At 46.3% G+C, this 15260-nt stretch overlaps 2 protein-coding genes across 2 annotated transcripts in view; one reads left to right on the forward strand and one right to left on the reverse strand.

Annotated features, from left to right (window-relative positions):
- Polb (DNA polymerase beta) overlaps nt 1–8614 on the forward strand; it is a 28775-nt gene extending 20161 nt beyond the window's left edge. The window contains exons 12-14 of the mRNA XM_057752849.1: nt 5901–5965; nt 6800–6939; nt 8338–8614. Of these exons, the coding sequence (XP_057608832.1) occupies nt 5901–5965; nt 6800–6939; nt 8338–8432 (300 nt within the window). The 3' untranslated portion in view covers nt 8433–8614. The remainder of the gene's footprint in view (nt 1–5900; nt 5966–6799; nt 6940–8337) is intronic.
- Nucleotides 8615–9921: 1307 nt separating this feature from the next.
- Nucleotides 9922–13016, reverse strand: Dkk4 (dickkopf WNT signaling pathway inhibitor 4). Its single transcript, XM_057753183.1, has 4 exons — nt 12906–13016; nt 11835–11985; nt 11217–11369; nt 9922–10172 (listed from the first exon to the last, which is right to left on the reverse strand). Exons 1-4 carry the CDS (start codon nt 13014–13016, stop codon nt 9922–9924), a joined length of 666 nt encoding a protein of 221 aa, XP_057609166.1.
- Nucleotides 13017–15260: the final 2244 nt, after the last annotated feature.

Raw genomic sequence — 15260 nt, forward strand, 5'->3', positions numbered from 1 at the left:
AAGCATCCCTTTTGAGCACGAACATTCTAAACTTTGTAAGAGCCTCGACACTTGGAGCTGACAGGGAAGTTAGCTGAAGCACAGGATGACTGAGAAAGCAGAATGGTGGTGTAGAGCCCAGGAGAGGAGAACATTGTTTAGTTACATAGTTTAGGTGGGATAAAAATTGAAACACTGTATGTAGACACGGGTGGTGGCTGCACAACGTGTAAAGTCCCCAGGCCTAAGAACTTTTTTGCTATGTATATTTAACCACAACACAGTGATGTCATTAACTATGGTGATTTTAATGGGCTATGACCATGTATTGCTTAAGTTAGCCACAGTATTTTCTAAAGAACTTTGAGAAATATATTAAAACATGCTTGTCAGTTAACTATAAACTATTTGAAAACAAGGATCTTAAATGTGTCAGATTTTGAGAACTTACTGTGTCCAGAAGTATACGCACATGTGAGATGGCATTGAAAGTAGGGTTTGGGGCCAGTCACATGTACATACCTAGGTACAGCAGTCACATGTACATACCTAGGTACAGCAGTCACATGTACATACCTAGGTACAGCAGTCACATGTACATACCTAGGTACAGCAGTCAAAGGTGCTTGCTCTGAAAGCCTATGACCTGAGTTTGATTCCTGGAATCCACGTAAGGAGAACCGGCTCCCAAAAGTTCTCCTCTGGCTTCCATACTCCCACCGGTGTGCTTGTATACACACACACACACACACACACACACACACACCACAATAAATAAAATAGTTTAAAGTAAATAGAAATAGGGTTTGCATAAGGATCATTCTTTAAATCTTTTCACCCAGAATGAGGGCATATGTAATTTACATTAAGAAACTTTTAAAACATAAAAACATGTCTTCCAGATATGACATATAACATACATGAACTCGCAGAGGATGTGACAGCACACACAGTATCTGCACAGGTTCAGACCATACAAATCCCGGCACGGAGAAGGGGAAGTGAACAGGCACAAAGCCCCACCCCCACTAGAGGAGCTCTTTGCTGGGAAAGGGAACCTCACTGGACAACTCGACCACACTGCAGGACAGACCCCAGTCCCAGATGGACCCCATGGTTTTGGTTTTATGTGTGTGTGTGTATGTGAATATTTTGTTTTGGTATTTTTGGTCTTACTGATAAATGTTTTCTTTTCCTGTTTTGATTTTTGTTTCTTTGATTTTTCTTTTTTTTTTTTCCTTTGAGAGAAAATGAAATTGATGAGTAAGGACGTAGGGAGAATCTGGAAGGTGCTGATTAAAAATTTTTTAAGAAGTTGTAAATTGTCATTATATGCCAGGGCTTTTTCTGCTGTTTTTATGGCCTTTGTCTCTTCTTCCATAAATTTCTGTGACAGATACCTAGGTACGGCAGTGTTCAGAGTTAGTAAACAGGGGTTAAGGTATATGGTGTATATATTCTCGGGAAGTGGTGGATGTGAAGGCCAAAGGTCACTGTTGGGTGCTTCCTTCAATCAACTTCAGCTTATTTTCTGAGACAGAGACTCTCTCTGACTCTGGACTCAGGGGTTGGTATAGACTGGCTGCTCAATTAGCAAATCCGTGGGTCCTCTTACCTTTGCCTCCCTAGTACTGAGGTTATAGGGTGCACTTCCCCTGCCATGGTACTAGACTCAAACCCAAGTCCTGCTGCTTGCTGTGTGTCTGCAGATCCCTTAGCTTTTTCTTTATCATATATTAACTACAGTAATGAGTTTCATTATAACATTTTATGCATATGTGTAAGATGTTAATGACATTCTCGTGTATGTGTGTGATATATTTTGATCATATCATTCCTTGTTACCCTTGGCTATCCCCTCATGTCCACTCACGATCTCCTCCTCCCAACCAGTCCTCCTCTGCTTGCACATCTTCCCGTATTGCTGTTGTTTGCTGGCCCAGTTACTGGAGCATGAGTAGGGACTGTACATGCATGGGCCACTTAGCAGTGCCTAAACCACTAAGAGAGGAAGGAGACTACCTGTCACCACCATCAACACCGTGTAGATCCCTAGGAGAGGCTGAGCCTCCTAGGCGTCTCTCCTTTGGCACCCTTTAACTGCCTGTTAGTCCTCAGATAGAGGTATGGCCTCTCGAGCCTGTCCTCCCTCTACAACAGAATGGGGATGGGACCACTCTTGTGCAAGGATACTTAGGGCTACAGAGAGTTCAGGAGTGCAGTGCCCTTTCTGTCCTGCCTGGAAACGGCATTCCCACCCTCCCTCCTGTCCACTTTCTACCAGCTCCCTGAACCTTCAGGGTGTGATATAGATGTCCCATTTAGGACTGATTACGATAGCTGCTCTTTCTCCTGCCATAGCTGCCACCTGCTGCAGAGGCTTCTCTGCCCCATACCGAACGCAGCCCTGATGCTTAGAGGTGAATACAACCCAACAGGACCCGTGTCCTCTCCAAGCATGGTGTCTGACTAGGTTTCTAGTGCCAGATGTGATATTCCTCATATGGGCCAGCCTCATATCCAATTTAAAAAGCTATTTATTATCCCTAAGACAGTCATACTATTGTTTGGCTAGGAGGGGGAAGAGCAGGCACAGACTGCCAGCACTCACAGATGTGTAGTCTTGGGTGTGCCGCTGCTGCTGCTTGTACCACGCATTGAGAGTGAGGTGGCTCACAGAAGGGAGAAAAATGGTCTTTTACCCATGTAGACTACCATGGGATGACCGCCTTTTTCCGTTGCCTTCAGGTCCCCTACCAGAGTATAGCCTTGGCCAGAGTCCTTCATTTCCAGACAAGTAAGGCTTCCCATGAGAGCCTGACAGGAACTCCTTAGCTTGTACTTTGCCGAGTCACAGCACAGAGGCCTTTGGATCTCACTGGAGAGGCTTCTCAGCCAGATCCCGTCAGTTGTCAGTGGTCCAGGCGGCTGGCCACAGCACCAGAGTGAAGACAAGCCAAAGAGGAAAGGGTGACATCAGAGCCACCAAAATGTCACGCTGGGTACTGTAGTGACCAGCCCGAGTTATAGAGGTAAACATGTTTACGAGTCCGGGACAGTTTGTTTCCATTCAAGTGACAGTACAAGGTATTTTACTTCTCTGAGGACATAAAAGGGTTTATTTTAGACACTTGGCATGAAACCAGAATCTATGCAATCTAAGAATTTTACAGCAACACAGGAATTCTTCAACATTAGCACATCAGAAAATAAAACTAGCTTTGAGGAAAAGAACAAAGGCAGTTGGAACCCATTTCTACAGCAGATGACAAGCCTGTGAATCCAGGCACCCTTAGCTGCCACTGAGCACCTCGTGATAATCCAGCTGCCAGGGAAGGTATGTTTCGTATTATGAAGATGAGTGTGTTTCACTAAGCTTCCAGCTAGAAGAACAGCTAAAGAAAATACCCACTTCAAATCAGACTTTTCTGTCTTGCTGAGTGAGACAGCATGGCTTTTAGTCACACATAAGCTTGTACATTAGATCCCGTGTTGTTCTTAGAATGTGACAGGAGCGGCTGGAGAGATGGCTCAGCGTTTAAGAGCACTGACTGTTCTTCCAGAGGACCTGAGTTCAATTCCCAGCAACCACATGGTAGCTCACAACCATCTGTACTGAGATCTGGCGCCCTCTGGCCTGCAGGCAGACATGGAGGCAGACTTTCTATACATAATAAATAAAATCTTTAAAAAAAAGAATGTGACAGGAGGACTTGTAATTGGACATACGGTGGTTTGGGGCTGGAGAGACGGCTCAGCACTGCTCTTCCAGAGGACCTGAGTTCAATTCCCAGCACCTATATTAGGTGGCTCACAATTTACCTGTGACTCCAGCTCCACGGGACCCAACACCTCTAGCCTCTCTGTGCATGTACACAAACAATATCTTTTGTTAATTTTAAAGTGATATAGTGAAGTGTGTAGCACATTTACATATGCTTTTGTTATTGTCCAGTACAGATATTTTACCCATTTTTTGGAAAAGGAAAAGATGATAAAACTTAACTCAGGGACCATGGAGAGATGGTTTAGAGGTCAAGAGCACTGGCTGCTCTTCCAGAGGTCCTGAGTTCAATTCCCAGCAACCACATATTGATGGTTCATAGCCATCTAAAATAAGATCTGATGCCCTCTTCTGGCATACATGCAGGCAGAATAAATACATCTTAAAAAAAAAAAAAAACAAACTAAGATTTTGGGACCAGCCTGGTCCTCAGAGTGTGTTTAAGGAAAGCCAGAACTTTTACACAGAAAACCCTTATCTCAAAAGAAAAGAAAGAAAGAGAGGGAGGGAGGAAAAGGAAAGAGAGAGAGAGGGAAAGGAAAGAAACTCAAGAAAAAGCTGGTATCCTAGCACCTACAGAGGGTGGTAACGGCTGCCTGTAATGCTAGAGGCAGGGTGTCCAATGTCTCTGGCCTCTGTGGACACCTGCGTTCAATTATATACCTATACCCACATTTACAGAGATGGTAAGAAAGCACAGAACTACTTCCTATTTTACCTGATATACTAAGAGGGTTTTTAATAAGCAGATAAATCCCCATGTTACTGGTTTGTTCTAGCCCAGAGCCTCTGCATTCCTTACTTGTATCAGGTATATAGCCCAGAGCTCAAAACTATCATCTGCGAAGTCACCAGGCCTGTGGCCCATCTCACATGTACATAATTAAAAATAGAAATAGATCTCTAAAAAACTGTAAAAGTACAATGAAAACTCAAGTGTAGAGAAGAAATATGATCAATCTTGTCTTTCAATCTTTATTGTTTTTGTTTTGTCTCTAAGATTTCTCCAAACTCTTCTATATCATATTTAAACTTTTCTTGATTGTTCTTCACCTGTAATATTCTGCCTGTTCACGAATCAGATAATCTTGCTGTCCCTGAGTATTACTGGCAGCTTTCTCAGTTTATTTGCCTTGTGCATGATCTTTATGTTATTGAGGTTACTTTTTCATGGTTGTTTTAGTCTCCGTCTTCAGGCTTGGTGCTTTCCTTTACTAATCTCTGGTTTAGAACCCACAAAGGCCAGATCCTAGAAGCAGCATCCTTGTCTGCCCCCGTGTGGTTTGTTAGTTAGGAGTGCAGCGAGAAGGTGAAGGTCGTATATCCTGTCCTGGGCACAGCATGTCAGGAACATGGCTTTCTACGGTGCTGGAATTCACTGACTAAGAATAATGTTTACAGACTACACAGATAGAGACTCCTCACGGACTGCGGTTTACCACACAGTTGTGATTCCCCACCTGGTTAGATAAGATGTTAGCAAAGCTGGCTGGAGAGTTGCTGGAAGCATACAGGACTGAGTAGTCATGGGGTCAGGCAGAGCTGCAGAAGCACCAGGACACCCAAGGCAAGGTCCAGGACTAGGTCTGAACGGTCAGGTGAACACACGGAAGACACTGGGCATGCCCTGCCTGTCCATCCTTTAACACATGCCCAGTAGAGACGCAACAAGTCCCTGGGACTCTGGACTGCACAGTGTTCAATGTCCCTTTTAAATAGGGGCTTCAGGTTGATTAAGTTGCAGACCTAGTTTTAATAATCCAGGTGCCCGTGTGTTTACAAATGACATTTTCACCTGCAGGAGTTACTGCTCTGTCCCTCGCGGGTGGTGCTGGCCAGGTGGGTGGTCTCTCTGCACAGCAGGGTACAGTTGTGCCACCTCTGCATTTGTACTCAGAATGGAGCCAAATGCTGCTGTAACACGGAGTCACCCTGGGCAAGATGGCCAAAGGCCACACACAGCGGAGAGCAGCGCAGCAATGCACAGGACATGCCCTGGTCTCCATCCAGAGCTTAGACATGCTGCTACAATGAAAGTGCGCAGAAGCCTTGCACCGCTGCTTCACCTTTAACCTTTGATGAGAAATAAGCCTGAAGTGTGTACGCCATCTAAACATTGTTTAAAATATCCATGTAGGGTGTGTGCCAGCTTCCCAGGAAAGATGATGAAAAGGAATATCCACACAGAAGAATTGATATCAGGTATGATTCAAATTGTGTTTGCTGAATCCTTTCCACTCCTGTCCTTGAGGCTGCAGACATGTGAGGATGATAAATTCTATGAGTTGGCTGAACTGCGTAGAGAAGGCGAATGTCCCCAGATGTCAGTTTCTCCAGATTTGCCCCTCAGCAGAGCAGCAGCCATAGCTGCCGTGGTCTGCCGTGTTGTAGTAAGTGGGGCACCTTTTCATTTGTGCACACCTGCATTCCTTACTGGAGCTGGGAGGCAAAAGCCTGGGCTCTGGCAGCCCGGACTTGCCTGTCCTCATACGTCAGATAAAGACAAGAATTGGTAAGAAGCTCGGAGAGATGGGTTCCATGTGTCCGCACTGGGAAGGGCAGATAACAGCTGTTGACATCCCCAACTTAAGTGGAGGAAGAATTAGAGCAGGGCTAAGGGAGGTGAGACCCAGCACTGTCTGCTCTGGTCCCTGTGTTCTTGAGAGATGGTCACTTCGTGAGTGCAGCCTCAGCCTCATGAGTAATTGCCCTTGCCAGAAGGATGACCTGCACTATTTAAGGGTCCCCCACTCTGGAACCCCAGTGACCCAGGAGGTCAGGGAAGGTCAGGGGCAGTGATGAAAGCAAAGCAGAAAGCACAGGACGAAGGCAAGCCCGCTTTAGCTGAGTGGTGAGTGTTGTTAGCAGAAGCAGCAGCTGGTAGCAGCCGAGTGACCAGTTGCAACCTAACAACCTGCTTTTCCTAGGATATGAGACCACGTAGATTTACTTTAGTATTCTGATTTTACTTATTTTAGAAAACCTTGGCTAAACTGGAAATATGTGGTTTAAAAAGTTTTTTTTTTTTTCCCTAAGGTTGATCCCCAAAGATCAGTATTACTGTGGTGTTCTCTACTTCACTGGGAGCGACATCTTTAATAAGAATATGAGAGCGCACGCCCTGGAAAAGGGCTTCACGATCAATGAGTACACCATCCGCCCCCTGGGGGTCACTGGTGAGTATCCTGACTGCCTCAGCAGAGGACGTGCTTTCCAGAGGTGCTCAGCTGGCCTTGTAAGCATATGCCACTGTGCCTGTGATCCCAGCCTTGGGTCAGCCTGGGCTACTCGGCAAGTCCGAGGGCAGCCTAGGCTACACAAGCCCCCTCTCAAAAACTAGGCATTTTAATATAATAAAGTTTCTTAGAAGACTTTTTAGTGATCCTGCCATTTAATTGTAGCTCTTTTATGTTAATCCCACAGGAAATAAAAGCTATCTTTAAGGCCTCAATTGATAGTGCACAAGGCGAAAGTGATTTCCAACTCTGAGAATAGACATAGCCTGACTGGTACAGTGCCTGCCCACACACCCAAGGCCCTGTTTGACCCTTCCTAGCTCCTTAGGATGCTCACTGAAAGATCGTACTGATGAAAGAGGCTCTGTTTGGCTGTGTCTGAGACTTGTGAAGAGCTTGGGTGTGGACAACTGATGCCTGAGACTGTGGCAGCGGCCGAGCACGTTCTTAGCATGTAATAAAGACCAGGTGCCACCCCACCACCCCCACCTTCACGGGAAGAATAAAACAAAAAAAATTACAAAATAATTCCTGCGTAATTATTCTCACTTCATGCTTTAAGATTTAAAGAATAAGGTGAGATGGCCCAGCAGGTAAGGGCCCTTCCCACAGCGGATTTGATTCCTGGGACCTATGTGGTAGGAGGAGAATTGATCCCTGAAATCTTTTATCTTCCGTGTGTACCCCCTGTGGCGTGCACATACCACATGTAGACATACGCGTGTTTACACTGCACACAAAATCAATAGAGATCTTGTTTAACATTTCACAACCTGCTGTGCAGTTTACTGGTAGTGTCAACTGGGAGAATGAAGCTTTGCCATTTTGTCCTAAGTGTTGCATAAAGCAGGACTTCTGTCTCGCGAAGACTGGAGCATGCTTTTCAAACATAAACATGCATACGGTTCACTCGGGTCCTCATTAAACATGGCTTCTAATTTCACGGGCACTCGGGCATCTGAATTCCATCCTGCAGCCCAGGCTGATCTAGTCACGGACCGCCGCACCCGACTTTAAGTGACGTACTAGCAGCTGACTTAAGAGCCACGGTCTGGGTTGCAGAAAACTCAAGAATAGTTTATGATGGGTACAGTAGAGATCCAGCAAAAAAAGAGAATCATGAACTAGGGGGGCTTTCCTGGCCACAGTTGGGGTACCCAGGGTCTGTTATACGGTAGCATGTGACAAAACACGCATGCAGGCTTCTATCAGAAAGTGGAGGCAGGCAGTCAGGAACTTCTTCCAAGTGGCTAAGTTCCTTTCCCCTGTGTTGGAAAGGGAACCTGCTCGCAATCTGTGGTAATTAACTTCCCAAACTACTTTTCTCTCTACTTGCAGGAGTTGCTGGGGAGCCCCTTCCAGTGGACAGTGAGCAGGACATTTTTGATTACATCCAGTGGAGCTACCGGGAGCCCAAGGATAGAAGCGAATGAGGCCAGCCCCCCACCTCCCCACCCTCCCACCTCCCCAGCCCTCCACCTCCCACCCCGGCTTTTCCCACTAGGAGTCCTAATTTATTTCTTAACCTTTGCTATGTAAGGGTTTTGGTGTTTTTAAGTGATCACTTCTTCTCCAGGCTTACCATGTACTGTAGTCAATAAAGCTCTTGAACTATTGAATACTTATTTTCTTAGCAGGTGTACTTAATTTAGTGTGGCGTTTATGAGCACAGTTCACCATGGGGTTAGCAGAGACAAGTACGAGCTGGGGTGAGAGAGAGGTCAATGGGGATTTCATTTCTGCCCTGCATTGCAGCCCTGTCCTCCTCTTACTGTCTCCTGCTTACTCTGCCAGTCACTTGGCTCTCCCAGGGGAGCCCCGGACGCTGGTTCAGTGTTCTCTAGGAACTAGGGACTGCCAGGAGTGATGGCATACAGCATTCATCCCAGCACTCGGGAGCAGAGGTGGGCAGGCCTCTGAGTTCAAAACTAGTCTACTCTACAGAGTGAGTTCCAGAACACCAGCCCACCAGAGCTGCATAGTTAGACCCTGTCTAAAGATAGAAAAGAAGGACTGGAGAGATGACTCAGAGGTTAAGAGCATTGCCTGCTCTTCCAAAGGTCCTGAGTTCAATTCCCAGCAACCACATGGTGGTTCACAACCATCTGTAATGAGGTCTGGTGCCCTCTTCTGGCCTGCAGACATACACACAGACAGAACATTGTATACATAATAAATAAATATTTTTCAAAAAAGATAGAAAAGAAAAAAAACGAGGTGACTTCATCAATGTAACTTTTTTCTTTGACCTGTTTTCTGCTCGCAATACATACTAATAGCTAGAAGAACAGGCGTGTGCTTTATCTCGGAAGTAGCAGACCCTCACCTGAAATGACACGTAACTTATGGGATGGGCACATTCTATTAGTCTGCTAGGCAGTTCACTGTATATCAAAGATCACAATGTACACCCACACACAATTTCAATTTTTAGAAAAGATTTATTTGAACAGATTGAATTGGCTATATCAGAATTGTTTTATTGTAGAATCATGTCAGTATTCTAGACAGGAGACAAAAAGCATCTCATGATACTCTGGTTACTGTGTATTTCATTTGCTAGGTTTGGTTCTATATTTATGCTGGGTATAGTGCTCGTCGGTTATCCCAGCCTGGAGCCTGAGGTAAGAAGACAGTGAGTTTGAGGACAGCCTGGGCTGCATAGCTGTCTGAAAACTCCTCCCTCTATGAGACCCTGTCTGAAAACTCCTCCTTCTACCCCAAGAAGTACCCAAAGGGCAGAAGCAGGCGGATCTCTGAGTTCAAGATAGCCAGGTTGACAGCAAGTTCCAGCCCAGCCAGGGCTACACGGTGAAGCCCCATCTCAAAAACAAACAAACAAAAAAAACCCAAAAAAACAAAAAATAACAATAATAAAATTAGTGCCTGGCTGTGAGTCCCGTGTTTACAGCCGTGTTAGAGTCATATTCTCTGGCATACTCTTAGCCGTGTCTGTTGCCGGTTTCCAGTCACCTGACTTCGACACACTAGTCCAGGACCGCAGTCGCAGCGCTGGAAGATTTCTGGGGCTTGGGCAGTGTCCTTCTGCCCTCTCCTGGAGCAGACTTGTCCCTCTAGTAGAACCGGCTTGCAAATTTTTGTCCAAAAATGGCGAGCACAGCAAAGTCCAGGGTCACAGTCGGAAGTTCTCAGACAGCTTTCTCCCTCCTGCCCTGTAACAAGTTAGACACGGCTTTAGTGGCAGGTGGGCAGCATTGCCTGTGGCAGCAGAAGGGTTAAGGGGGTGTGTGCTGTTCTAATGGATCTAGGAATGAAGGCCACAACCTAAAGATAGGAGCAGCCAACAGGACCCATGGGTCTCACACAATGAGGGAAAATTCTAGCCCTTCCTAATAGGGTTTTTTGTTTGTCTTATTTAAGTCAAGACATCAAGAAAAGAAGGAGCTGACATTGGTGATGCATGCCTTTAATCCCAGCACTCAGGGAGGCAGAGGCAGGCGGATCTCTGTGAGTTCGAGGTCAGCCTGGTCTACAGAGTGAGTTCCAGGACAGCCAGAGCTACACAGAGAAACCCTGTCTCAAAAATTCAAAAGAAAGAGAGAAGGAAAGAAGGTATTTCCAGGCCTGAGAAATAGGTAGCATTCCACAAAGTTTTGCTAATGTAATTTTTAGTGTACATGTATGGGACAGCTAACCCAATGACATCGGCAGGGAAAGCCATTCCACCACTTCACTTTCAAATATTCTGTGATCTCAAAGACTGTCATTTGGTACTCAAATTTTGTTTAAAAGAATTCTTTTAATCACCAAGTGTGGTAGCAAACCCCTTTAATCCCAGCAGAGGTTGTTAGTGCTCTGATACATAGTGAGTTCCAGGACAGCTAGGGCTACACAGACCCTGACTCCAAACAACAACAAAAAATCATTTTGTATTTTGTACAAGGTTGGAGTGAATGTATTTACTTTGATCTAAGTATGCTGAGGCTAGAGAAAGGGAAAATGGCACTTGTTACACCCCAGCATCGTGAAAGGTGTGTTTGTGTGTGTGTGTGCACAGATGCATGTGTGTAATTGAACACTGGACAGTTTTTTTTCCTAAGCACTTATTACAAGGGTCTTGTCCTGGCCTAGCCATGGAGCCTCTTGAGTTGTTCCAAGAGTTCATGGACATGGAGAAGGAAGTTAGTGTCAGCCTGTGGGGCTGAGAGCAAGAAAATTGCTTTTCAAATAAAATGTGCTCAGAATGATGTCCTTACCCTTACTGCTCTGTGATTTCTTAACACTGGGCTTCCCCTGAGGTCTGTTTTCCTCTGTGGGCCGTTTGGCGGTTCCTTCTGCATAGGAGCCATCTTGGTCATCAGTGTTTCTGCCCATTACTGGCCTTGTGTCTTCCACAGCAGTGCAAACATCTGGGGGATAGCCAGCTTTAGTTAGTGTTACTAAGGGACACGTACAGGTGTGCAGTTACTGTATTGCTAAAGGATTTGTGGCTCTTCTACCTTATCTTTTATATTTCTGATGCATACACTATGTCTCACACATGTACACACACACACACATATACATGTGTGTGTAAGCATGCTTACACGCTCACATACAGCAAATGATCAATTAATAAAGATCCAAGTGAAAATGGGCAGATCCAAACCAGCCTACTTTGACTCTCTCCTTCAGAATCATTTTACCCATGTCACTGGTAAAAGGTGTTGACGGGTAATAATTTGTTTCCTCAACACAGACAGCTGCACAGATCTCCTTCATCCAGACCCAAGAACACCCTAGGGCCTGCCTCCTGCGAACTGTCTTAGCCTGTGTGACTCCCACGGTGCCTTCCGATGGCAGCCCCTACAGCTTGGAGCCCCAGGGTCACTCACCGTTCACACAGACAGTTCCCGGGCAGCACATGGCGCTCCTCTGGCACCTCCTCCGAGCTCTGCGGCACGTGGCACAGAGCGACCTATCGTCATGCAGCATGAAGCAGAATTTTCCTATGCTGCAGTCCTTGTCTGATGCACACTGTGAGCCCTGCAAAGACAAGCTTGTCACAGGCTGCGAAATCCGAAGAGGTCTTTAGCCAACGCATGGGTTGGGGTGGAGTGGGAGGGGGGCTGTTGAGATATTGTGGCGAGCTTTGGCACCCTCTTAATTTTTCAGCGTGATTGATTTTCTATCAAAAAAGAATACATCAAACTCCCTGTAAGAAGACCTTGGTTGCTTGCGTTTGAAAACTTGTCTTTAATCAATTATGGACCAGCCAACCTCCAACCTGTTTTACTTCAAAACTCAGAATTTAATGTTTTTATACTCTCCGTGGAAAATCAGTTTTTCCTGTGTGTCTTAGAGATGACAGATATAATTGTGAGTCTGCTTGTCACTACACCAGCTCCTCCCCAGCTATCCTTCATTCTGTATGCACTGTGCACACCACATAGAACGGAGTGTGATAATGGCTCCTCAAACAATTCTGTAAAGTAGATTATTGCAATAATGTGTCGTGTCCTGATGCGTTTAAGCCCTAATTCCTACATACATGCTGTGTAGCCTTGGTCCGAATTCCTGCCTTCTTCATTGCTAAATAGAAAGCTGTGCCTGTCTCGAGATGTGAGGAAGGCAAATGACCGCAAAGGCCTACCGCCTTTGTTAGACACCGACTGGGAGGCAAAGTCAGGGCCCTGGCCTGAAAACCGCTCTATAACCTTTTGTTTTCCTGGCTTTTCGAAAGGTTTCGTCTGCAATCCAGGCTGGCCTCTGACTCGCTGTCAGCTCCTTATTCTGCCTTCCCTGCCTCCCGAGTGATGGGATTGCGGGTTTCTCTTGTCATAGTCAATGGAAGGAGAACCGGGTTTCATGTGCAAGCTCAGTTAACCTAGAGGTGAGGGTGTCCTGCCTGACACACGTCATCGTTACTGCGGATCTCAGTGCTGCCTTGCTCTAGCTGAACTTACCTTCCCAGTGCCTTGCACGTCAGTAGAGCTCTTGATGTTGTTGAAATCCAGAACCAGCGCTCCCAGGGGTGAACAGAACCAGCTGAGTCCAAGCAAGGCCACCAGTACCATCCTTCAGTCACTCAGGTCTCTCGGAAGTTCCCAGTACCCCTTGCGTCTTCTGAGGCTGGGCTGCTGCAAACCAGGAGCTGAGTGGTCCTGCCGCGCTATCTGCAAGTCGCCGGGTGCTGCAATCGTCAAGTCGCCTCGCCAGAGCGGCCTTTTCTGAAAGAGAAGGGATTCTGCCCAAAGAGAAGGGATTCTGCCCAAGGATTGAGTGCTAAATGAGACAGGCCGGGTCTGACCAGCACGCTTTTCCGAAACTATTTATAGCCAGATGCGGCCCCTCTTCTCCCTTCCAGCCCACTCGTTTCCTTCCTCTTTACCCCACACAGGCTACAACAGATCCCTTCAAATCTTTGATCAATAGTTCAAAACAAGGACTCAGTGGAAGGAGAGCAGAGGCAGGGCCACAGCGGCTGCTCCTCCAGGCGGGAATCCCTCTTAATTATCGCATGCATATCAAAGTCAGTTCAAAGGGCTCCCGGGAGAGAAGGATGTTGGTATCAAAGGCAGTCCTTGATAATCACCTGCGTTTCCGACCCTCGAACCTTTGGGGGGAGGGGCAGACTAAGATATGTTTTCCCAGCTAGTTGTACTCAAAGAAAAAAAAGAATGACTCACAGTAGCCCATATACTGTAGTTGCTTAAAGGGAATAAAATAAAACTAATGAATCACTGAATCTACCCTGAAGTCTACAATAGAGAAGGGTGCCTCTTCCTTAGTCCTGCCATCTGCCCTCAAATATCCCAACAGCTTCCGAATTACAACTGTGGCATCCATTGCCTGCCCTGTTAAGACAAGCGTCACTTGGGAAATCTCTCTTCTTACAATGAAAACTGAGCGGTTTGAAGTCAGAGTTGTTTTCCTAGGGAACTAATGGGGTACATAAATATCTGATTTTATTTTCAAATGTCTTAACTCCTTTTTAAACTGATATAGAAAAGCACCTTTACTTCCAGCACTTGGGAAGTGGAGGCAAAAGGATCCAGAGCTCAAGGTCAGTCTTGGCTACATAGCAAGTTGGACCTTGTAACAAAAAATAATAATGATTTTTAAGATTTTATTTTTTAATTATGCACACACGTTGGGGAGGGGTGGTGAATGTGGTGCAGTGCCTAGGAGATGCCAGAAGAGGGCGTGAGAGGCCCTGGAGGCGAACTGGAGGTAAGGCTGCCTAATACCCAAACATCTCTCCAAACCCTAAATTGAGTTATTTTTCGTTTTGTTTTGTATTAGTTTTTTAAGATATGGTTTCTCTGAGTAGCCCTGTAGAACCTGCTCTGTAGACCAGGCTAGTTTTGAACTCACAGAGATCCTCCTGCCTCCACCTCCTCGAGTCCTAGGATTAAAGGTGTGTGCCGCCACTGCCTGGCTTCCGAAATGGAATTTTTAAAACATCTGCTTTTGCCCTTTCCCAGAGATAAAAATTTTATTTTTGAAATGGAGCCTTGCTGTGTTGCCCAGGTTGCCCTCAGACTCCTGGCTCAAGCATCTATCAGGACCAAAGCACCACCTGGGGCTGCCAGAGAAGTGAAAGGGGTAATGAAGTGTGTGCTTCTCTGCGTTCTGAACGATGTGGGAGGGAAACGGCCTATTAGTCCTTCACATGGCCGGCATTCTTTTCAGGGTGAGCCCAGCCTAGGACTGTCTAAAACCTACCAACTCAGGAGGCTTACAGAGGACCTTGGGTTTGATTCCCAGCACCCACAGGGAGGCTCACAGCCATTCGTAACCCCAGTACCAAGGAATCGGATGCCCTCTTCAGGTACCAGGCACACATGTGGTGCTCAAACATAGACACAGGCAAAACACTTGGACGTAAGATAAAAATAAAAATCTTTAAAAAATAGATAAAATCTAACAAGATCAATATTTTCTGTTAAGTGGGGCGGGCCCCGTGGCTTTGCTGGGTCTTCCTGAGTGCTCCCACCCAGCCAGGGACCCCTGTGACACACTGAGATGCTGAGGACACTGGACACTCTCAGCTGAGAGCTCCCCAGCAGGGCTCTGCTCTCAAGCTACATGGGGGGAGGGGGTATGAAGGGGGTGGGGAGGGAGCGGGGAGGGGCTTTCTGTCCAGCCCCTTCCAGGCAGCTCAGTGATGTTCCTATGTATGCACTGGGCATTCTCTTCCCCGGTTTTGTTCTGGCAGCGTTTGCTCTGCTGACATCAAAACCCTTAGGCAATTCAGTAAGCCTGGGGAGCAGGGGAGTTACAGAGCCCATTTTGAAGGTAGAACGGTATGAGGTATG

The sequence above is a fragment of the Chionomys nivalis genome, chromosome 20, assembly GCF_950005125.1.
Source record: "Chionomys nivalis chromosome 20, mChiNiv1.1, whole genome shotgun sequence".
Taxonomy (NCBI): domain Eukaryota; kingdom Metazoa; phylum Chordata; class Mammalia; order Rodentia; family Cricetidae; genus Chionomys; species Chionomys nivalis.

Bases quoted from the DNA above. Each gene is read 5' to 3' on its own strand.
- Dkk4 (XM_057753183.1), bottom strand. From the start codon at position 13,016: ATGGTACTGGTGGCCTTGCTTGGACTCAGCTGGTTCTGTTCACCCCTG. The intron at 11,986-12,905 runs GTAAGTTCAGCT...TTGTCTTTGCAG, and splicing joins ACGTGCAAGGCACTGGGAAG to GGCTCACAGTGTGCATCAGA. The intron at 11,370-11,834 runs GTGAGTGACCCT...GCTATCCCCCAG, and splicing joins GGGAACTGTCTGTGTGAACG to ATGTTTGCACTGCTGTGGAA.